The 21,841-nt window shown below is 39.1% G+C and overlaps 1 protein-coding gene across 1 annotated transcript in view; it reads right to left on the reverse strand.

Moving 5' to 3' along the window:
- Window positions 1-929: 929 nt before the first annotated feature.
- LOC149815366 (pyrophosphate-energized membrane proton pump 3-like) overlaps window positions 930-21,841 on the reverse strand; it is a 50,874-nt gene continuing 29,962 nt past the window's right edge. The window contains exons 8-15 of the mRNA XM_089989409.1: window positions 12,263-12,383; window positions 4,260-4,444; window positions 3,600-4,037; window positions 3,019-3,183; window positions 2,542-2,697; window positions 2,343-2,454; window positions 1,937-2,156; window positions 930-1,572 (exon numbers count right to left, since the gene is read on the reverse strand). Coding sequence (XP_089845535.1) covers window positions 1,473-1,572; window positions 1,937-2,156; window positions 2,343-2,454; window positions 2,542-2,697; window positions 3,019-3,183; window positions 3,600-4,037; window positions 4,260-4,444; window positions 12,263-12,383 — 1,497 coding nt within the window. The 3' untranslated portion in view covers window positions 930-1,472. The remainder of the gene's footprint in view (window positions 1,573-1,936; window positions 2,157-2,342; window positions 2,455-2,541; window positions 2,698-3,018; window positions 3,184-3,599; window positions 4,038-4,259; window positions 4,445-12,262; window positions 12,384-21,841) is intronic.

The raw sequence follows: 21,841 nt of genomic DNA on the forward strand, positions 1-21,841 counted from the left end.
ACCCAAACCCTAGATATGGGCATAAAAGTACCGACCGAATATTATTGTGGTTGACTCTCACCTAACCCAAGTAATATATAGGCCGGGATTGAGCTTATGGCTATGTTTGAGAGCCTTGCGAAACACGGTTTGTGTTGCCAAAATATCATTTTGCCAATGTATGATGTTGAGAGATGGAGTTGCCAAAAAACATCCTCTCCAGAAAGGTGATGAAATGTGGTGTTGGGCTGGCTAACACCAGTCCCAACGCATTGATTCAGCAATGTCACAGATCCCAAACAGCAAGAGAGTATGAGAACATGGCAGAAACCACAACACCACCTCTGATTCAAGGCAAACCACAACCTATATGATTTTTAGTAAGTTTGGGTCTGACCTTAGCATCTTGTATGCATTTTAAATGAATCGGTTAATTCTTGTTTGGACAGGTTCGGATGCAACCCTGATGGGTCGAATAACTGACCTGTTCACAGACATAGATTCGGGGTAATGGCTGATGGATGGGTTGAGTTAGGGCTGAATGTGTAGCCCCAAACCACACTGGCCTATCCGGATTGCATATTAATGCAGATTGGGCTTTGTCTGGATAAAATGCCATCTTAACATCAGCTTAGGCCCGAACACAACATAGTGTGTCCATGCACCCGGGTGATTGGTTGCAAGAACCAGCCATTCAATCCTTGGAACAATTTCAAAGTGTAGTACAGAGCTCTTTTCCAGCAACCAACCAACCAGAAACAACGGCATAGACCAAGTACAGAGCTCTGATGAATAAGTTCCCTTCAAATCTTCTCATTGGAGCCTGGGATTTTGCAACTTTAATCCCTGGCGAGTACAAAGAAGAATTTGTTTAGTGACCTTTCGTTGCCACCAGATCAAGTAAGCTTAGGTTGCCTGAACATGAGCATTCCATAGTAAATTCTATCATATTTGTTTCCCTTGAAAACAATTAATTAGCATTCACAACTTTCAGCATAGATGAGTAGCATTACGTTTTTCCCATGACACAAAATGGATACATACAGCTCAACCATCAACCATGATGGGACTGACCAGGAAAAACCTAAATAATTTGGTTGAACTGCCAGAAACCACTCGCAACCAATGACATGTTACTGAACAGAGAGTAGGCCTTGGTCTCATTCTAGAACATGCTTAATCACAAAAGATGTGTTCGGATACAAAGGTCTCATGTCCATAAAGAAGCAAGTAAACTACACAGACCAACAACTGCAAAAGGCCCAATGGACTCCAACTATTATTCTTTATCAGTTAAAATGAAGGTAATATCATATAAGAAAGAAGAGGAAACGGAAAAAATGGGCACCCTAAGAGCTAAGCCATATAAAACTCTTTCACCTCTCTTTTGGAGGATATTCTCCTCAATCTATTCAGGTAATATCTTTAAGGTTTGTTTCCTCAGGCAGCTGGGACCCAAGTTTGGGAAAGAAGCAAACCTGTGGCAGGCAGAATCACAGGAACACAGGAGCCATCACCAGCGTTATGGTTGCAAGCATCTTGATCAGCACATGAAGTGAAGGTCCAGCTGTATCTTTGAATGGGTCTCCAACTCTGAATCATAGCCAGAACAAGAACAATTGCAAGTTAGAATCATAGTCAATACCTACAAAGCAACAGTTACTGTTTTGAAGCCTTTTATTTTGCCTTAATAGTACACCACAATTTCAATATGTAAAATGTGAAGAAACTCCTGGAGCTGGCACGTCAAAGGTAACCTTAGAAAGGAGTTTCAAGGAAAAGGATAGTGTTTTTCATGCAGAAACTATATTTTATGGTATCATACAATATGATCATCACCATCAGAACCTTGTTTCATCTGGATGTATAATTTAAATACAAAATAGAAGACCAGAGTGTTTGATATATGAAGACGTTGACAGTAAATGAAGAGATGACACCAAAATTCTAGACTTACGTGTCTCCAGTAACTGCTGCTTTATGGCAATCACTGCCTTTCCCTCCGAGAGCACCAGTTTCTATAAATTTCTTTGCATTATCCCATGCGCCACCAGCAGTATTAAAAAAGAGTGCCATCAGTATACCAGAAACAGTAGCAAACATAAGCATGGCAGCCACCACTTTGGCTCCAAGTAATGGATGACCTGTATGACGCCCCAAGAACCGAAAAATGACCCCTGCACGAGGGAGAGATTTCAGAGCAAAAGAAAAATACATTATGTATGTGTATGTGCAGAAAGAAATCACCATGAAAGGGTAAATTCTTTTTCCTCAGCAATTTGAAAACGATCACAAATTTGTCTCCCATTATTAGAACAGATCCATTCACGAGCAACAAACCATGGACACGAAAGAAGACTCACCAACAACAATGGGGGATATAATTGCCAAAGCTCCAGGTTTGATCATCTCCCTAAGAGATGCAGATGCAACAATGGCAACACAACGCCCATAATCTGGTTTTTCTTTATATTCCTGAGGATAACCATTTCAAGAAAATAACAGTTCATCAGATACGCACAAGAATATAAAAAATAAGGACAATTCCAGAATGCAACAAACCATTATGCCAGGTCTTTCAATAAACTGCCTCCTAACTTCATTAACAACTTCTTGGGCAGTCCGTCCAACAGCAGAACAGGCCCATGCACTAAACAGGAAGATTAACATGGAACCCAACAAGCCTCCAACAAAAACTTCTGGAATCGCAATATCAACCTGGAACACATTTAGAATTGGAAAAATGAGCTATTGAGCAAACATTTTAAAATCAAACACTTAACCTGATGCTCAATGCAGTCAGGTCTAGTGGCAAAGGCCAAGATGGATCACTGACAAGCTCAGCAGAACAGCCAGGTCTATTCATCCCGACCCTGAGCTGTGCCACGACTTTCTCAGTGCAAACAACTAGAACTCTCCAGTACTAGTTGACAACCTGACCTACACCACGTCTACACTATGAATAGCTAGAAGAACCTCAAGAAGTATCATCAAAATATAAAAGATTTGTCGCTATCCCAAGTCACATAATAAGCATGCCTGTTTAAAAGGTAAGTGAGAAAAAGCAGCTACTTCATCCATGTAAGCACTAAATAAAAGGAAAGAAGCGAGTGCTGCAGATCCAATAGCAAACCCCTTGGTGGTAGCTTTTGTCGTGTTTCCCACCGCATCTAAAACATCAGTGATCTCCCGGACACTTTCAGGCTGCAAAGTCCGAAACACACATCATAAACAGTGGCACATATACAATAATGACTTGCACAACAATGTGAAGTAACTGATAAAATTTTATCAAATGCAAGCCAATTTGGAAAAGAAAAAACAGCGACTTTTCTAACATATATGTCTGCTTTTGTACAGTTTAAGTGAGGCATGTGCAGGAGCCATGTGCATTTAATATTGTAAACACCTTAAACTAGAGTAGAGCAGTAAAGTTGCAACACAAGCCTGCCACTCAGTTTTATCAACACCTCAAGTAGACAAAAAGAATGGACATGTTCAAGAAAACACATACTTAAGGATGCAGTCGATGCATCACTAAAAAGAACCATTTTAACCAAGGGACAAATAATCAAAACTAAGCAGAGAATAAGCATGCTATTGGTTTATGCAATATCTACCTGTTGACTCATTTCCACAATTCCACCAGCATTGTCAGCTATTGGGCCAAACATGTCCATCGTTAGCACATATGCTGCAGTGCTGAGCATTCCCATCGTAGCAACAGCAGTTCCAAACAAACCACCAGTTGGATTTCCATTCTCATCTACCAGGCCTGAGGTTTGTCCTAGCCAGAAAGCTGACAATATGGATATGCTGATGACAACAACTGGAAGTGCTGTTGACTCTAAGCCCAAACTGACACCAGCAATTATATTGGTGCCATGGCCCGTCAAGCTTGAGAGAGCTAATGAGCGCACTGGTTCATGCTTATAATCAGTGTAGTACTTTGTGATCCACACAAAAGCATAGGCTGTGATGATGCCCACCAGACCACATAGGGCAAAGTTCAGCCATGCTGAAGGAGCTTGCTCAGTATAAAGTAGCCAACGTGTAGACTGCCCATTGCATTCAAAAGCCAAAAAAAGAGTTTCAGCATAAATAACAAACCAACTGCAATGTCACGGTAAAAAGAAGAGAGAACAAAAAGGTTTACAGCCTAAAAAACTTTATCATAGTAAACCAAAATTGCAGAATAATGCAAAATAAAAAAATATAGAATCAACAGGTTTATGTGAAAAAAAAAAGTTTGAAATTATCACTTGTGGCTGAAGTATTACCCCAGCAAATGCTAGAACAGCCAAGAATATTGTAACTGAATATCCCTTCTGAAGTACTGCCATTGGATCCTCCGTGGCCACCTTGACACCTGAATCCCGTGAACTGATAGAAAGTATCCCAGCTGATGATACCACCAAGTCAAAAGAATGGACAACGAGAGGAAAGAGGATAAAACCAGATGGATCTGCAAAAATGAAAATTATTGCCACCAAAAGACTAATATCAACATCCTTCTCAATTGTTTTCGACACAACCACCTCATTCCATCTCATCTGGACACCAGGAATAGTAGTAGCTGTAGCCATGACATTGTTACTTATCTACCAAAGTCTATATTGTTAAAATGTATACTCAAAAACATTATTGTAAGTATAAATATATATACTTATATACATAGAGATACGTATACATATATTATATGTATACGTATCTCTATATATAAGTATATATATTTATATATTTTTCCTTTTTTCCCCTTTTTTTTCTCGTTTACCCAAAAAGGGTATTTCTGTCTTTTTACATTTTGCGCATATTCCATTTGGAATATGCTGTATTTTTTCCCTTTTATTTTTTGTAATTATTTTCTTTTATTTTTTCCTTTTTGCCTAAACAAAAAGGTGCATTGGGAGCTCCCCAACGACTCCTTTGGGGAGCCCCCTCTTGCACCTCTTCCCTCTTGTATAAATAGGGGTGTTCCCCCTTGTTGTAGAATAAGCTTGAGAGTCTCAAGCATTTGCTTTCATTTTATGAAATACATGCATTATTGCATGTTTATTATTTATACGCTTTTTGCGTATTTTGTTCAAGTGTTGTGAGAGTGCTTTCGTGCACTTCTTTTATAAAGTATTTATGCTTGTATGCGTATTGTCTCTTCGTAGACAATTTCACATGGTATCAGAGCAAGGTTGGTGATTGAAGATCGTGGGATTCTCTTTTTTCGAGTGCCTCGAAAATCGTGCCTTCGGATCTTTAGAGATTGAAGTGGTGGATCTTGCTTCTCAAATATTTTAGAAGGATCTTGTGCAAGCTAGAAGTTGAAACATTGTGTTGGTACGCCCCTTCTCTCCTTCTCTTTACGCATTAATGGGTGAGAAAGAGTCTCGCTTTGGTCTTGGCTTCAAGTTGAATGGGTCCAACTATCACATTTGGGCCAGGAACATGGAGGCTCACATAAAAGGGAAAGGATTGTGGGGTTATGTGCAAGGCACAATTCCGGAACCGGAACCCAAAATAATCGTAATGGACGGAAGTGAAATCAAGATTCTTGAGGGAGAGGAAAGGATCAAAGTTCTTGAAGAATACTCCAAGAAGCACGACGAATGGGAAATGAAGAACTTCAAGATTCTTTCTTGGTTCTTCACATCCGTCGAAACAAAGATTAATGCCAACATTATCAAGTTCAAAAAAGCGTCGGAAGCTTGGCATTATCTCAAGAAAATGTATACATCAAGAGATCTATCCCATAAATATTACCTTCAAAAGAAGGCTCTCTCCCTTACTCAAGGTGAAATGTCTATTAGGGAATATTTTGCCGACCTTTCCTCTATTTGGGATGAGCTTTCTATGCTTGAACCAAAATGGAGTGGAGAGGCAATTGAACTCCGTCACAAACAACTTGAAGAAGATCGGTTCTTCAATTTTTTAAATGGGTTAAGACCGAAATTTGAGCAAATAAGGTCATCACTTCTATCCTCATTTACTCCTCCCTCTCTTGAAGATGTTCTCACCAAATTAAGTGGTGAGGAGACTCGTATGAATTTATGTAAACAAGGATCAAATGTTCTTGTGGTTCCTTGTAATCATGAAGAAAACAATGAGGTCAATGCCGTATCAAGACCCGGAAATAATGTAAAGACCTATCGTCCTCCTCATTTCAAATTCTAAAATCAAGGAGGAGATGGTGGACAAAGAGCAAAGAGGGACTATAGCAAGACTATTTGTCACTTTTGTAAAGAACCGAGGCATATCAAGCCCATATGTCCCAAATGGAAGAAGCTTCTAGCTATGGCCACCACCGGTGTACCACAAAAGGAAGAGGCATTATCAAGTGGACCACTCTCGTTAAATCAAATAGTAGAAGCCCTTCAACCTCTTCTCAAGGGAGCTACATCCGGTGCCGCCGTGTCTACTTCTTCCATTCCAGGTAAAGTCTCTTGGCTTTTGGACTCAGGTGCATCTTTTCATATGTCCCCAAACATGTTTTCACTCTCCGATTATTCAAAAAATGTTTCTTCATCCTTTGTTTCCACTGCGGATGGAACCTCTCTTGAAATTAAAGGAATAGGTAATTTTGAAACTCAAGATTTTTCCATTCCAAAAATTAGATTTATACCTAAACTTAACTTAAACCTTCTCTCTGTTTCTCAACTCTCGGACCATGGATGCGATATTAAATTTTCATGTGACAAATGTTTAATACAGGATCGCCGGTCCGGGAAATTGATTGGGGAAGGCTTTAGAAAAGGAGACTTATACTATATGGAATCTCTTCAAGTTCCAAAATCTTTTTGTAATGTTGCCCGAAACAAAGATATAATAAACATGTGGCACAAAAGACTTGGTCATCCTAATATCACCAAGTTATTTTATTTACATTTTGCAAAGGATCTATGTAAAAGTTCATTTTCCTGTAATGATTGTATTCTCGGAAAAATGCAAAGTTTACCTTTTGAGTAAAGAACTATGTTCTCATTTAAAACCTTCAAAATTGTTCATTCCGATGCTTGGGGACCCGCACCTGTTGTTTCAAAATGAGGCTTTTCTTACTATGTTATTTTTGTGGATGATTTCTCCAGGTATTCATGGATCTATTTCCTTAAGTACAAACATGAAGTTTTTACATGTTTTAAAACCTTTCACTCAATGATCAAGAATCAATTCAACAGTAATATAAAGATTTTTAGAAGTGATTCTGGAGGAGAATATCTCTCCAACCAATTTAAAATATATCTTGAGGATCACGGAATTATTCACCAAAGGTCTTGTCCTAAAACCCCTCAACAGAATGGGTTGGCCGAAAGAAAACATAGGCACATCATTGAGACCACTAGGACCCTGCTTATTTCTCAAAACATTCCTAAGAACTTTTGGGCTGAAGCAGCTCTCGCTTCTGTTTATCTGATAAATCGCTTACCATCTAGGATATTAGGAAAAATATCCCCTTTTGAGATCTTATATAAGCTTGAACCTGATTATAATAGGTTACGTGTTTTGGGGTGTAAATGTTTTATACTTACGGATAAAAATGACAAGCTCTCTCCCAAAGCTATCCCCTGCGCCTTTCTTGGGTATTCCGAAACTCAAAAAGGGTTTCGTTGCTATGATCTTCGAGATGATAAGTTATATGTTTCTAGAAATGTAACGTTCTTAGAAAATGAGAGTGGATTTGAAAAAAATGTTTCTCACCAAGAAAATTTTGATTATTCATTCCTTTTTTATTTATTGGCTAGTAATGATGATATATCTAGTGATGATGATGTATTATCAAATCACGATGAGGTAAATGATGGTGATGTTGAAGAACATAACCCTCTCAATGATCAAGAAAACAGGATTTCAAGTGATCCGATAACCTACTCCCGTAGAAACCAAGACACCTTTAGAAGTGTCATTGACCAATATAGTGAGCTTATTCCTACTCTCGATCACCGAAGATCTGAGAGAAATAGAAGACCACCAACTCGTTTTGTCTCTTTTGATTCTATTTCACCCCGGTATAGGGCTTGTCTTAGTGTCATTCACTCTTATTTTGAGCCAAGGAATTTTGAAGAAGCTAAAAAATGTATAGAATGGCATGAAGCCATGCAAAATGAACTTAATGCTCTCAAAAGGGTTGAAACTTGGGATTTTCAAACTCTACCCATAGGAAAGAAAACTATAGGTTGTCGATGGGTTTTTAAGGTCAAAACTAAAAGCGACGGATCCCTGAAAAGGTATAAAGCTCGCTTAGTTGCAAAAGAGTATGGGCAAGAGTATGGAATTGATTATGAAGAAACTTTTGCTCCTATAGCCCGAATGGTTACAGTTAGATGTCTTATTACTATTGCATCTATTAAAAATTGGAACATTTTTCAAATGGATGTGAAAAATGCCTTTTTAAATGGTGATCTTAACGAAGAAGTGTATATGGATGCCCCACCAGGCATGAAGATTCCTAAAGATAAAGTTTTTCGTCTTCGAAAGGCCCTCTATGGTTTGAAACAGGCCCCCAAAGCCTGGTATGACAGATTTACCAGTGTAATGTTGGAAAATGGTTTCTCCTCATGTTATACTGACACTGCTCTATTTACTAGAAAATCTAATGCAGGGATTGTCATATTATTACTCTATGTTGATGACATGTTAATTACAGGTGATGATGTTCAAGGAGTCAAGGGTATTAAGTCCGTCTTGACTTCAAAATTTGAGATGTCAGACTTGGGTTTTCTGACATATTTTCTTGGAATTAAGGTTGCCTATTCACAACGTTGTTATTTTCTATCTCAGTCTAAACTTGCTTGTGAGATTATTGACAGATCCGGGATTTCTGATGACAAAGTATGCGAAACTCCTGAAGTTGTGGGAGCAAAAATGAAGATTGACGATGGTGTTCCCTTAACCGATCCTACCCCCTACAGGCAGTTGGTAGGTTCTTTAATGTATCTTAGTATTACTCGACCTGATTTGTCACATGCTATACACATCGCCAGTCAGTTTCAGCACGCTCCCACAACCGTTCATATGAGTGTTGTTCTTCGCATCATCAGATACTTGAAGGGCACAGTAAATAAGGGAGTATTTCTATCTTCTTCTTCTTATTTAAAATTACTTGCTTATACTGACTCAGATTGGGGAGGTGACCCTAGTAACCGTCACTCAACCACTGGTTTTTGTGTTTTCTTAGGTGAATCCTTGATTTCATGGCGATGTAAAAAGCAACAGAAGGTCTCTCTGTCATCCATTGAAGCCGAATACAGAGCCATGGCATCCACTACCATGGAAATTGTATGGATTCGACGCCTTTTGGAAGATATGGGAGTGCCTATCAGAGAACCAACAAAGCTGTGTTGTGACAACAAAAGTGCAATCTATATTGCCAAAAACCATACCTTTCACGAGCGAACAAAGCATATAGAGATGGACTGCCATTATGTCAGGGAAGAATACTTGAAGAAGGTCATTGATTTACCATACGTAACGTCTGAGTATCAACTTGCAGACTTCTTCACAAAAGCTCTTTGTTCGCCTAGATTTCATTTCCTTCTTGACAAACTTGCGGTTATCACACCGTAAGTTTGAGGGGGGTGTTAAAATGTATACTCAAAAACATTATTGTAAGTATAAATATATATACTTATATACATAGAGATACGTATACATAGAGGAGCCCCCTCTTGCACCTCTTCCCTCTTGTATAAATAGGGGTGTTCCCCCTTGTTGTAGAATAAGCTTGAGAGTCTCAAGCATTTGCTTCCATTTTATGAAATACATGCATTATTGCATGTTTATTATTTATACGCTTTTTGCGTATTTTGTTCAAGTGTTGTGAGAGTGCTTTCGTGCACTTCTTTTATAAAGTATTTATGCTTGTATGCATATTGTCTCTTCGTAGACAATTTCACATATATATGCTCTTATCAAGAAAGAATGATCTTGAGAAAACCACAGGTATTGTTGATTATGTTCAGATAGACAAAAAACCGCAATAAAAACTTACAAGGAAACATCCAAAACAAATCTTGCAAAAACCCTAGCTACTCAACCTCAATTAAGGGGAAAACACACAAAAGTGCAGAATTCCTAGTTCTAATGAAATGTTTGAAATCACCAGAAATGGCCTTCAGAAATGGCTGTGGAAAATAGCATTTATCACCAGAAGCCATCAAAAAGTGAACACTGGAAAGGCAGTAATGATGAGGGATGGGGAGAGCAATCTGTTGAAAAGTGCTTAAGTAGCAACTGCAAGAAGCCATAAAAATGAGGTTTAAAGGTAGGCTTGCCAAAGCTCCTCCAATTATCCTTAGCTTTTCCATCAGAGAGCACCCATTAGGATAACAAACCAAAACAAAGATAAGCACAATGGGAGCTGTGGGGCAGAGGGAAATGAAATGGCCAAAAGAATCAATAAATCTCAAAGGGGAGAAAGATTCCACTAATTCTAATACACAAATGAAATGCAAAATGGGTCATCCTAAGATCCACGGACCCGTTTAGGGGGTTGGTAAAACTGGTAAGGGACAGGTTTTTCTTCCTTGGTTCAAAAAGCAGGAGGCAAAATCTTATTTACCCAAATAAAATATACACAATATCCTGCACAGAAATTGTTAAAAACAATGTAACATGGGTGCTTCTGCACTTCCAAAGCACCTGTGTATGACACGTGTGTGGGTGGGTGCTGTTCAGCAAGTGGCCTGTGTGGACAACCCACATCCGACCATTTTGGTCCAATATTGGTTTGGTCAACTTTGACCAAGTCCAAAATTGTCCAAGTTCTAACAAAATAAAAACATAAAAGAATATATAATTTTATAATTGTATAATTGTAAATGCATTTTATCACAAAGCTGAAGATGACGAAGAAGAAGGCGAGCACACGAGAGAGAGAGAGAGAGAGAGAGAGAGAGAGAGAGAGAGAGAGAGAGATCACAAAGACAGCTAAAGGGACACAAAACGCACTACTTCTATGCAATTTTTTTTATTAAGAACAAGGGGATATGACATGGGGATAAGTTGGAGTATCCAGGAGAGAGAGAGAGGAAAAGTGCATTTTACGTGCCCCCCTTTTGTAACATTAAAAGTAAAAGAAACACAAATAAAGATTATGATTAATCTGTCCTCCCCGACCCGGTGAGGGCAGACCATGCACCCTAGTCGGGCCATCTGATCCAGAATGCCTAGGTACCCTACATTAGGCATTGACCCTACATCTAGGCACGATTTTGACTACATAGGCATCAACAAGAAAATCAGAGAAAATAACCCAACCACCAGTTAGCTGACAATAAGGAACAATGTTGTCTTTCTGCATTAAGTCCCAATGATAATTTAAATGACATTACCCCAATAATTCTACCATAGGGAATGTTATAGACTTATAGGTCAAATCAGGAATCAAAATTCTCAAGGAAATATAAAGAATAGCAAGTAGATTCATCCAATATTTACGTAATCATTGTCTAATAGAATCAGAAGAATAAAGTTGGGGGGGAATGGAAGAGATAAATTTTCTCTAGAAAAAGAAACAAATACGAAAAGCTTTAGCAAACATCGGCATTGATGCAAGGGGACTTAATACAGCCCAACAACATTACCAAAGGATAGTTCCACCCCCAGTCATTGGCACATATTTTCCTTTCAAATGACTACAGAAGCAGACAAACAATATACCAACATTGGATGAACAAACACTTGAAATAAGAGACTTCATTTTGTCCTACAACATCAGGACCATGATTAGTAACACGTGAAACGGCATTGTTAATCAACCAACAATCACTAGATGATTAAAAATGCTTTTCATTTAAAATTTTGAGTCGCATAAAAATGCCAAATAATGTATATGGGTTTAATTTGGTTTTAATTTTATTAAAACCAAGGTAAAAAAAAGGACATGCATATAATCTTTTCCCTTGGAAATTGAGTTAGGGTATAGGAATAATGGGTTCAAATTCAAGACTCAACATGATCAAACCCGAAGTTTTTTTATAACTATTGTATTCTAAATTTTCCATCAGGAAAACACGTTTTTTGTCAATCTTTTGAAAAAGATGGAGTTTCACCTGATTCTTCGGCTTAAAAGTTTTACTGAAAAAGACGTGTTATAAACAGAGATTGGCTAATTGTGATCAGGACATGTAATTCTTCCAGGAACTAATTTCGAAATGCAGATTGGAGGACCATTATATGACTGCTAAAAGGTAATATGAAGACCCAAAAAAATAAAGAAAATTACTCCAAAGCAAATCAAAGTATCAAACTACTAATATAATGAATATAAACTCAAATAACGCCGTTTCATACATGCCTTCAATCTTGCAACGCTTGGCCATTGTTCCTCCAAGTATCATGGCACTGATAACCTCTGCTGCGATACTTTCAAAAAGATCAGCACCCCGAGCTGCACAGTCGCCAACATTATCTCCCACCTTCAACACAAGAAAAGTGTTAGCCAAACAGCAATTTTAGAACAAAGTTTGCTACTAAATAAGCATGAGCTAACATCTACAAACAATATCCCCTTCTCAACCATTTCTGCTACAATAATAAGGTTTGAGCTTTATAAAAACAAGTCATTCCATTGCTTACTGCATTTTTCTGTATATATTTACTCTAACACTGCTTAAGACATTCTTTAGCCAAACAATAAATACTGTAAGGGTCATGCATGTGATACATTCTTGTGTGTATGTGCAAGTGTGTGCATGAGGGAGAGAGAGGAAAGTGTGTGCATGGGGCAGAGAGATGCATGTGTGTGTGCATGAGGGAGGGAGATGCATGTGTGCGTGTCAGATTAATGCTAGAATGGATAACCAAAGCACACATTCTTCAGCCTCCAGTGCATGTTTTATGGTATTTTGCACCATGGATAATTCAATCACGATAAGAAGCCTGATTATCAGATCCAAGATTATTCAAATAAACAAGTTCACATTAACTGATCTGTCCCACGTAACTGGTTAAAGATGAACTCCACATACGGTTTCTTATTTTCTTTGATTTCTTGGTGGAGCAAGATGAAAGAACTCAGTTTAATAGTCAGCCCTTATATTTTGAACATGAAGTTTCCAACTGATGAATACTTTGACACTCCAATATGGTTTCTAAAGCAACAGAGAGGCTGCATTCTGTAACATTTTTCATTTCCTAGCAAAAAATATTAATAGTGCAGCCCATATGAACAGAGGTTGAATTACTCATCAAAACAAGAATCAGGCCAAAATTTAAGATACATTCTGCGGAAATAAAACATCCATGGAAAAGCAAATGAAGTGCTTTCATAAAAATTATAGCAGAATTTATGGACATGCCAGGTCATGAATTAGTCACAGCATCCAATCTCCAAAAAAACCCAAACATTGCAATATTTCTATTTTTCAAATGGTATATTTATTGAATTTCAATGAAGAGGATATCTATGTAGACACACAGATCCATGTATCGATACATCTAGTTGGAAAATAATCAGTAGGGTCAGAAAGTCACGATAAGTCTGATGACATAAAACATAAAAATTTTATCAATATCACATACAAACAGATGCCTAATTTATGTTTGACAACGTGAAGTCTTGAACCACATTCTTTGCTTTTACAACAGATGTCATAAATCTAAAGTCCCCCTTTCAGAAATTGTGGGAAATGGGAGTGAATGTCAAGGATATAAAAACCCACGCTTTCATGAAACTCGATAGAGAAAACTGGCATTAAAATCACTTGACTAAGTTTGATCATGGAACTGAATGCTTAGTCAATCTTATGACTGCCCTATAGCAACCAACATCTTCACCACAAAATTTCCACTGCCAAGAAGCTGCAGCACTTGATTTATGGGCTCCATAAGCAATTGTGCCATCAATTCTGTTATGCTCAATTGCACCAGCTTCATGTGGAAGCAACCTAACTAGAGTAGAGGATAAATTGTTACAAGATAACTCAGTCAATGTGTTAATTCAAATCACAAGGCTTGATAGAATCTTCCTAGACAAGTAACCACTTTAATCATTTCAAGGAGAATTAGTCACAGTCTCACAATCGGATTTCCACCACAGAATGGTATATATACTACAATGCTATAGACTATGTTATTTTTCCTCAAAGCCGATGGATTTCCACCACAAAATGGTATATGTAATGAAATAAGCGGAAGAAACCAAGAATGCTAAAGCATTCACTATGTCCCACACGGACAAGTGCAACAAGCACAAAAGAGAAAATCCACTAAGGGATATACAAAGGGCCTTATAAAAAGGCTACACACATGAAAAATAATATCACTATTATTGAAGAGGAGCTCTCAAGAGCAATACAACATACATGGGGGGTTCCCCCTATTTATAAGAAAAGGAGACCAAAGGGGCTCCCAATAGAGTCGTTGGGAGCCCCCAACGGTCACATATGTGACCGTTGGGGGCCCCAACGACTCCATTGTGGGGCCCCTTTTCGGTATCCAAAAAATACAAAAATAAAAATAAAAAGAAAAATAAAAAATGGTGAAATAAAAGAAACAAAATAAGTACCCCTATGGGGTACTTTGTGAAATGACCATAATACCCCTATCGGGTATTATGGTATTATTACATATGTTTTAACACCCCCCCTCAAACTTTACGGGGGAATGACCGAAAGTTTGCCAAGGAGGAACAAGAAGCGAGGAGCAGGCAGGGCTTTGGTGAAGAAATCGGCAAGTTGATATTCTGAAGTGACATATGGCAGTGTTACTGTCCCACGAAGATATTCATCACGTACATAATGACAGTCCATTTCAATATGTTTCGTCCTCTCATGGAAAGTGTGGTTGCTGACAATGTAGATGGCACTTTTGTTATCGCAACAAAGCTTCGAAGCCCCGGTAATTTCGACTCCCATATATTGAAGAAGACTTCGAAGCCACACCAGCTCCATTGTAGTAGTTGCCATAGCCCTGTATTCTGCTTTAGTAGAAGACAATGAGACTTTCTGCTGTTTCTTGCACCTCCAAGCAATTAGTGAATCTCCTAGGAACACACAAAAGCCAGTAGTTGAGATTCGATCATTTGGGTTTCCTCCCCAGTCAGCATCAGTATAAGCTAGTAAATCTAAGGAAGAGAGTGAGGATAGGAATAGCCCTTTAGTCAAAGTATTTTTAATATATCGAATGATCCGGAGCACAGCACTCATATGCACAGATGTAGGAGCATGCTGAAATTGGCTTGCAGAGTGCACAGCATGAGCAATATCGGGCCTGGTGATAGTCAGATAGGTGAGGGAGCCTATGAGTTGCCTGTAGGGCGTAGGATCATCCAGCAGAACTCCATCCTCCAGTCGTAGTTTAGCATTGATAACCTCGGGAGTTTCCACCTTTTTATCATCTGAAATCCCAGATTTGGAACATATGTCTGCAGCAAGCTTCATCTATGACAATATATACCCTCGGGGAGAGTATGCAACTTCTATACCAAGAAAGTACCTGAGAAAACCCAGATCAGACATATCAAAATTATGTTTTAACATATTTTTAACTTTAAGAATACCGCTTTCATCATTGCCAGTGATGATCATATCATCAACATAAAGCAGAAGGATGATGATACTATTACCTGCATGTTTAACAAAAAGAGCAGTGTCAGTATAACAGGAGCGAAATCCCAATTGTAACATGATAGCACTAAATCTATCATACCAAGCCTTAGGGGCTTGTTTAAGACCATATAAGGCTTTTAATAACCGAAGGGTTTGACCTTGGTTAACACTGATTCCCGACGGAGGGTCCATATTGAGAGAAATCACGTACCTTCAGCCTGAACCTCGTACACGTGAATACCCAGAAGGAGGAGGGGAGAAGAGAGGAGAGACTTTCTTGAATCGGCAGCCACTTGTTTTCTGTGTGCTGCACTAAAACATCATTAGTATATAAAATAGGTTTATAATGATATTTTACAATGGCAAGATTGCCCCTAGTTAGTAATGTACAATACACATGAACATATTCTGTATGGATATGGATCCAGTACTGGATCCATATCCGATCTGTATTCTAATACCCTCCCTCAAGTTGTGCATGGGATTGAACCATGTGCAACTTGTTCTTCAGATACCAAAAGCGGTTACTTGTGAGACCTTTTGTGAACATGTCAGCAACTTGGTCTTCTGAAGGCACATAGATCGGTTCAATCTCTTTGTCTGCTATCTTTTGTCTGATGAAATGTTGATCAATCTCAATATGTTTGGTCCGTCCATGATAAACAGGATTGAACGCAATTTGTACAGCACTTCTATTATCACACATGAGGGTTGAGCTTGAGATACTCTCTCCCATTTCTGTAAGGAGATGCCTAACCCATGTTACTTCTGCTGTGGTAGCTGCCATAGATCTATATTCTGCCTCCGTGCTAGACCTTGCCACAGCTTTCTGTTTTTTGCTACTCCATGAGATAAGATTGCTTCCAATGAAAACACAGTATCCTGAAACCGACCTTCTTTCATCTGGGTCTCCTGCCCAGTCTGCATCTGTATAGGCCAATATGTCATGTTTCGGTGTTGTACATGAAGATTGAGCATATCTGAGGCCATCACCCACCGTGCCTTTTAGATATCGGAGAATACGCTTGACGGCATCCATATGACCAGTCTTTGGTTCATGCATAAACTGAGATACTTGATTTACAGAATATACAATATCTGGTCTAGTAAAAGTAAGATACTGTAACATGCCCACTAAACTGCGATACTTGCTTGTATCAGGATACAACTCACCATCACAAATGCTGAGTTTTTGATTGACAACACTGGGTGTGGGCACAGGTTTGCAATCTGTCATTCCTGCTTTGGCCAAAAGATCAAGAGTGTATTTGTGTTGAGTTAATGACATTTCTCCACCCTGTCTGTCCACCTCTACACCAAGAAAATACCTTAGTTTTCCGAGATCTTTCATCTTAAATCGCATACTCAGCAAAACTTTAATTTGTTGAATATGCTCTGGATCATTACCAGTGACCACTATATCATCAACATATATAAGTAAGAAAACTACAGTGATTCCATCCCTGTATATGAATAAAGAATGGTCTAGTTGGGAACGAATAAAACCGTGGTTCTGAATCTCTGAGGAGAAGCTTTCAAACCATGACCGGGAGGCTTGTTTTAAACCATACAATGCTCTGGTTAATTTACATACATATGCTTTTGGGTCTCCCTCTGCATAACCTTGAGGTTGCTCCATATAGACCTCTTCCTTTAAGTCCCCATGAAGAAATGCATTTTTGACATCAAGCTGACTAAGGCTCCATCCATGCTCAATGGCCAGGCCGAGGATAATGCGAATGGTTCCCATTTTCACTACTGGGCTGAAGGTCTCATCATAGTCTTCACCATATTCTTGGGTGAAACCTTTGGCAACAAGACGTGCCTTGTATCGTTCAATGCTCCCATCCGGTTTATATTTAATTTTATACACCCATTTTGAGCCAACAACATTTTTATCTGGGGGACGACCAACTATTTCCCATGTTCGACACTCATGAAGTGCCTCTATTTCCTCATTCATCGCCTCAATCCATTTGTCAGATTGAACAGCTTGACAAAATCCAATTGGTTCTTCATGTTTTTCAACCTTGGAAAGAAAAATCTGAAAATTCATTGAGAAGTTATCGTAACTTACCCATTTTTCAATTGGGTGCCTTATCCTGCTTGATCTTCTTGGGGCTTCCACGTTATTGGGGAATGTCATGTGTTCTCCAACAGGTGCATCTGTTTGCGCTCTAGGTCTTCTGGTGTAGACATTGCCTTTGTATCTCTGACATTCTGTTTCCGACACCTTATCTGAAACCGTCTCATTATGTATGTCTTCAGGAGCCAAAGTGGTACATTCAGCAGTATGCGAAATAAGTTCAGCACTGAGCCATGGATTATACCAATTATCAGCCATATCACCATATTCACGATCATAATTAGCTTTATTTTCTGGAAAGCTATTTTCATCAAAGGCAACATTTCTGGAAATTCTGATCCGTTTATTGATGTGGTCATAACACCTGTACCCCTTGTGTTCATCTGCATAACCTACAAACTGGCATATAGAGGCTTTGTCTTGAAATTTGTTTCTCATGGATTTGTCAACATGTACATAACATGTGCATCCAAAAACTCGTAACTCATCATAATTAGGCTGCATACCAAAGAGAACATAATAGGGAGACTGATTTTCAAGGATAGGCATGGGAAGACGATTTATCACATGAGTGGCAGTGTGAAAAGCTTTTGTCCAAAGGTTGATGGGCAAATTACAACCATGCATCATACTCATTGCACTTTCCACAATATGTCTGTGTTTACGCTCAGCAATTCCATTTTGTTGTGGAGTATACGGGCAAGAAACTCTACGATGTATCCCATTATCTTTGAGGAAATCTAAAAATTCTTTGGAGGAATACTCACCACCTCCATCGCATTGGAGAATTTGAATATTTTGGGAGAATTGATTTTTAACATAGGCATGAAAGTGACGAAAGATAAGAAAAAACCTCTGATTTGTGTTTCATGAAGAATATCCAGGTAAAACGGGAAAAACTGTCAATAAAAGATACATAGTATTTACTTCCAGAAGAAGAAGGATTGGGAGCTGGCCCCCAAACATCAGAACATATTATCTCAAAAGGAATAGAAGATCTTTTATTTATTTGATGAAAGGGAAGTACACGACTCTTGCAAACTTGACAACTGGAACATATTTTATTCTTTAATGAAACTGAAACAGACTCTGAAAGAAAACCATTGGACACTAACTTTTCAATAAAAACTTGACTACAATGACCAAGACGAGAATGCCAGAGATCTGGCTTATTACATTTGGATAAACTTAGGACATTTTCAGAAACGTGATCAGACTTGGGCTTCAAGACACTGGAGGCTGGATCTTCATTGAAGACATACATGTTTCCGCGTCGCTCTCCTTTAGCGAACATCTCCTTCGTTTGAAGATCCTTGACAAAGACAGAAGTAGGAGTAAATTCCACAGATGAATTGGTAGAGTCAACAAGTTTAGATACAGAGACAATGTTTTTCTTTATATTTGGTGCATGAACAACATCAGATAAAGGAATAGATGACTCAGTCAAAGGAATAAGGACATTGCCTATGTTTGAAATAGGGTGGTGAGTCCCATCTCCAGTTACAATATTAGATTTTCCAGAATAGGGAACCAAAGTAGAGAATTTACCTGCATTGCCAGTAACATGAGTCGCTGCCCCGGAGTCAACATACCATATTCCATCATCATTCTGCTTCAAGTTCAAATTGGCCATCGCAGATAGGAGAAGATCCTTAGCATCATCACTGACTCGAAAGGTACCTGCAGTTCCTGGTGTAGCAATATTTCTATTATTTTGCGATCTGTTTCGATTCTGCGGGTTGAACCAACAATTGGCTTTAATGTGACCCCGTTTATTACACTGATAGCATGTGGGAACATTCCTTGAAAAACTGGCTGTGGAATTTGGTGTGGGTAGTAATCCGCGTCCACCCTGGTTGGCAGTTCCCCTGCCTCTGCCACGTCCCCCTCGTGCTCGATCAACTATCACCCCTGTGGCAAGAATCTCATGCGTGGATGATTGTCCAGTTGAAGTATCAGACATGCTCTTCAGAGTCATTTCGTATTGGAGCAGTTTGACACGTAATTCCTCAAAACTGAGTAAAGTAGGTAAGCATAATAAGGAGGTCACAAGGACATGATATTCTGATCCCAAGGCATTCAATGTTTGTTGCACCTTTTCTTTATCTGATACTGGATATCCAACCATGGCTAACTGGTCCGTAATGCTTTTAACTTGATTTAAGAATTCAATAATGCTCATTGCCCCCTTTCTTAACATCTGAAATTCGCGTTTGAGGAACAACACTTTAGCCTCTGATATCTGAGAATACGTCTGAGCTAAAACCTCCCACAAAACTTTGGATGTGCAATCATCAGGAATGGAAATCAATATCTCTTGAGATAATGTGGAAGTGATGTATGCAACAAGAGCCTGATCGCGCTTCATCCAAGAAACAAATGCAGGATTGCGAATAGTACTCGGCAATCCTCCATCTTCTTTGGTTTCGGTTATGATAAATTCTGGAGGTATAGGAGTAGACCCATCCAAGTGGCCTGAAAGGTCTTGACTACGAATAAAAGGGGCAATTTGCCTTTTCCAAGTCAGGTAGTTGTTAGTAGTCAATTTTTCTGAAACTAGCTGTCCAAGAAAGCTGGAAGGAAGACCCGAATTTCCTGAAGTATCCATTGGTAGCTGGTTGACAACGGGAAGACACGGCTTGCCTGAAGTATTAATGACTGAAGTTGAAAGGAAAACACTTGTGGCTGAAGCAGAAAGAGATAAAATAGACGTGACAGGAAGTAAAATTCCAGAAGAGAAAGAACAAGGACTCGGTTCCTGTTGTGGAACAAAGGGTTCGACTGAAGTAACAAGAAGAAAAGGGAAAAACGATAGAACAATGCAAGGCTAAGTAGAAGAGAATAAAGCAGCAGTCTGACAAAGCAGTTTTCAGACCAACAGACGTGACAGAGATGAATTATTTCAGAAGTAAAACAGGCAGGCGTGACAACAAAAAAAAAAGAGGAATAAAACAGGCGTGACCTATTTGTAACTCGACTGAAGATCGGCAGGCGTGACAGAAAAAAAATAAAACAGGCGTGACCTGTTTGCAGGCGTGACCTGTTTGTAACTCGACCGAAGATCGGCTTGTCTGAGAACTCGGTCCTCTGAAGAGAAGAAGGAGCAGGCGTGACCTGTTTGTAACTTGACTGAAGATCGACTTGTCTGAAGGGAAGAAGGAGCAGGCGTGACCTGTTTGTAACTTGACTGAAGATCGACTTGTCTGAAGGGAAGAAGGAGCAGGTACAGGAACTCGGCTCTCTGAAGAGAAGAAGGAGCAGGCCCTTTCACGATCTTGTCTGAGAACTCGGCCCTCTAAAGAGGAGAAGGAGCAGGCGTGACCTGTTTGTAACTTGACTGAAGATCGGCTTGTCTGAAGGGAAGAAGGAGCAGGTACAGGAACTCGGCTCTCTGAAGAGAAGAAGGAGCAGGCCCTTTCACGATCCCTGATGAAGATATCTTTACGCCCAGACCAATCGCTGCTTTGATACCATGAGAGAAATCACGTACCTTCAGCCTGAACCTCGTACACGTGAATACCCAGAAGGAGGAGGGGAAAAGAGAGGAGAGACTTTCTTGAATCGGCAGCCACTTGTTTTCTGTGTGCTGCACTAAAACATCATTAGTATATAAAATAGGTTTATAATGATATTTTACAATGGCAAGATTGCCCCTGGTTAGTAATGTACAATACACATGAACCTATTCTGTATGGATATGGATCTAGTACTGGATCCATATCCGATCTGTATTCTAATACATATATATTTCTTCATTCAACTGACCATTAAGAAAGGCATTTTTAACATCTAATTGGAATATAGGCCATTTCTTAGATGATGCTACTGCAATTAAAGTTCTAACGCTTGTCATGCGAGCCACGGGAGCAAAAGTTTCCTCATAATCGATGCCATATTCTTGTGAGTATCCCTTAGCAACTAATCTAGCTTTATAACGCTCTAGGGAACCATCACTTTTGGTTTTGACTTTGTAGACCCATCGACATCCTATAGCTTTCTTATTTGGAGGAAGGTGAACTATTTCCCAAGTTTTAGCTTTATTTAAAGCATCTAGTTCAACTTTCATTGCTTCAACCCAATGAGGTATACTTTTTGCTTGATTATAATGGAAGGGTTCATAGTAAGAATGCAAAGCTATTAGACAAGCTCTATATTTAGGTGAAAGAGTTTCATATGAGACAAACCTATTAGGTGGAATTGATTCTCTAGAAGAACGCCTAAGGGAGGTTTCTTCTAGGGG

Source organism: Nuphar pumila, chromosome 15 (genome assembly GCF_984573655.1).
Source record: "Nuphar pumila chromosome 15, dmNupPumi1.hap1.1, whole genome shotgun sequence".
Classification (NCBI taxonomy): domain Eukaryota; kingdom Viridiplantae; phylum Streptophyta; class Magnoliopsida; order Nymphaeales; family Nymphaeaceae; genus Nuphar; species Nuphar pumila.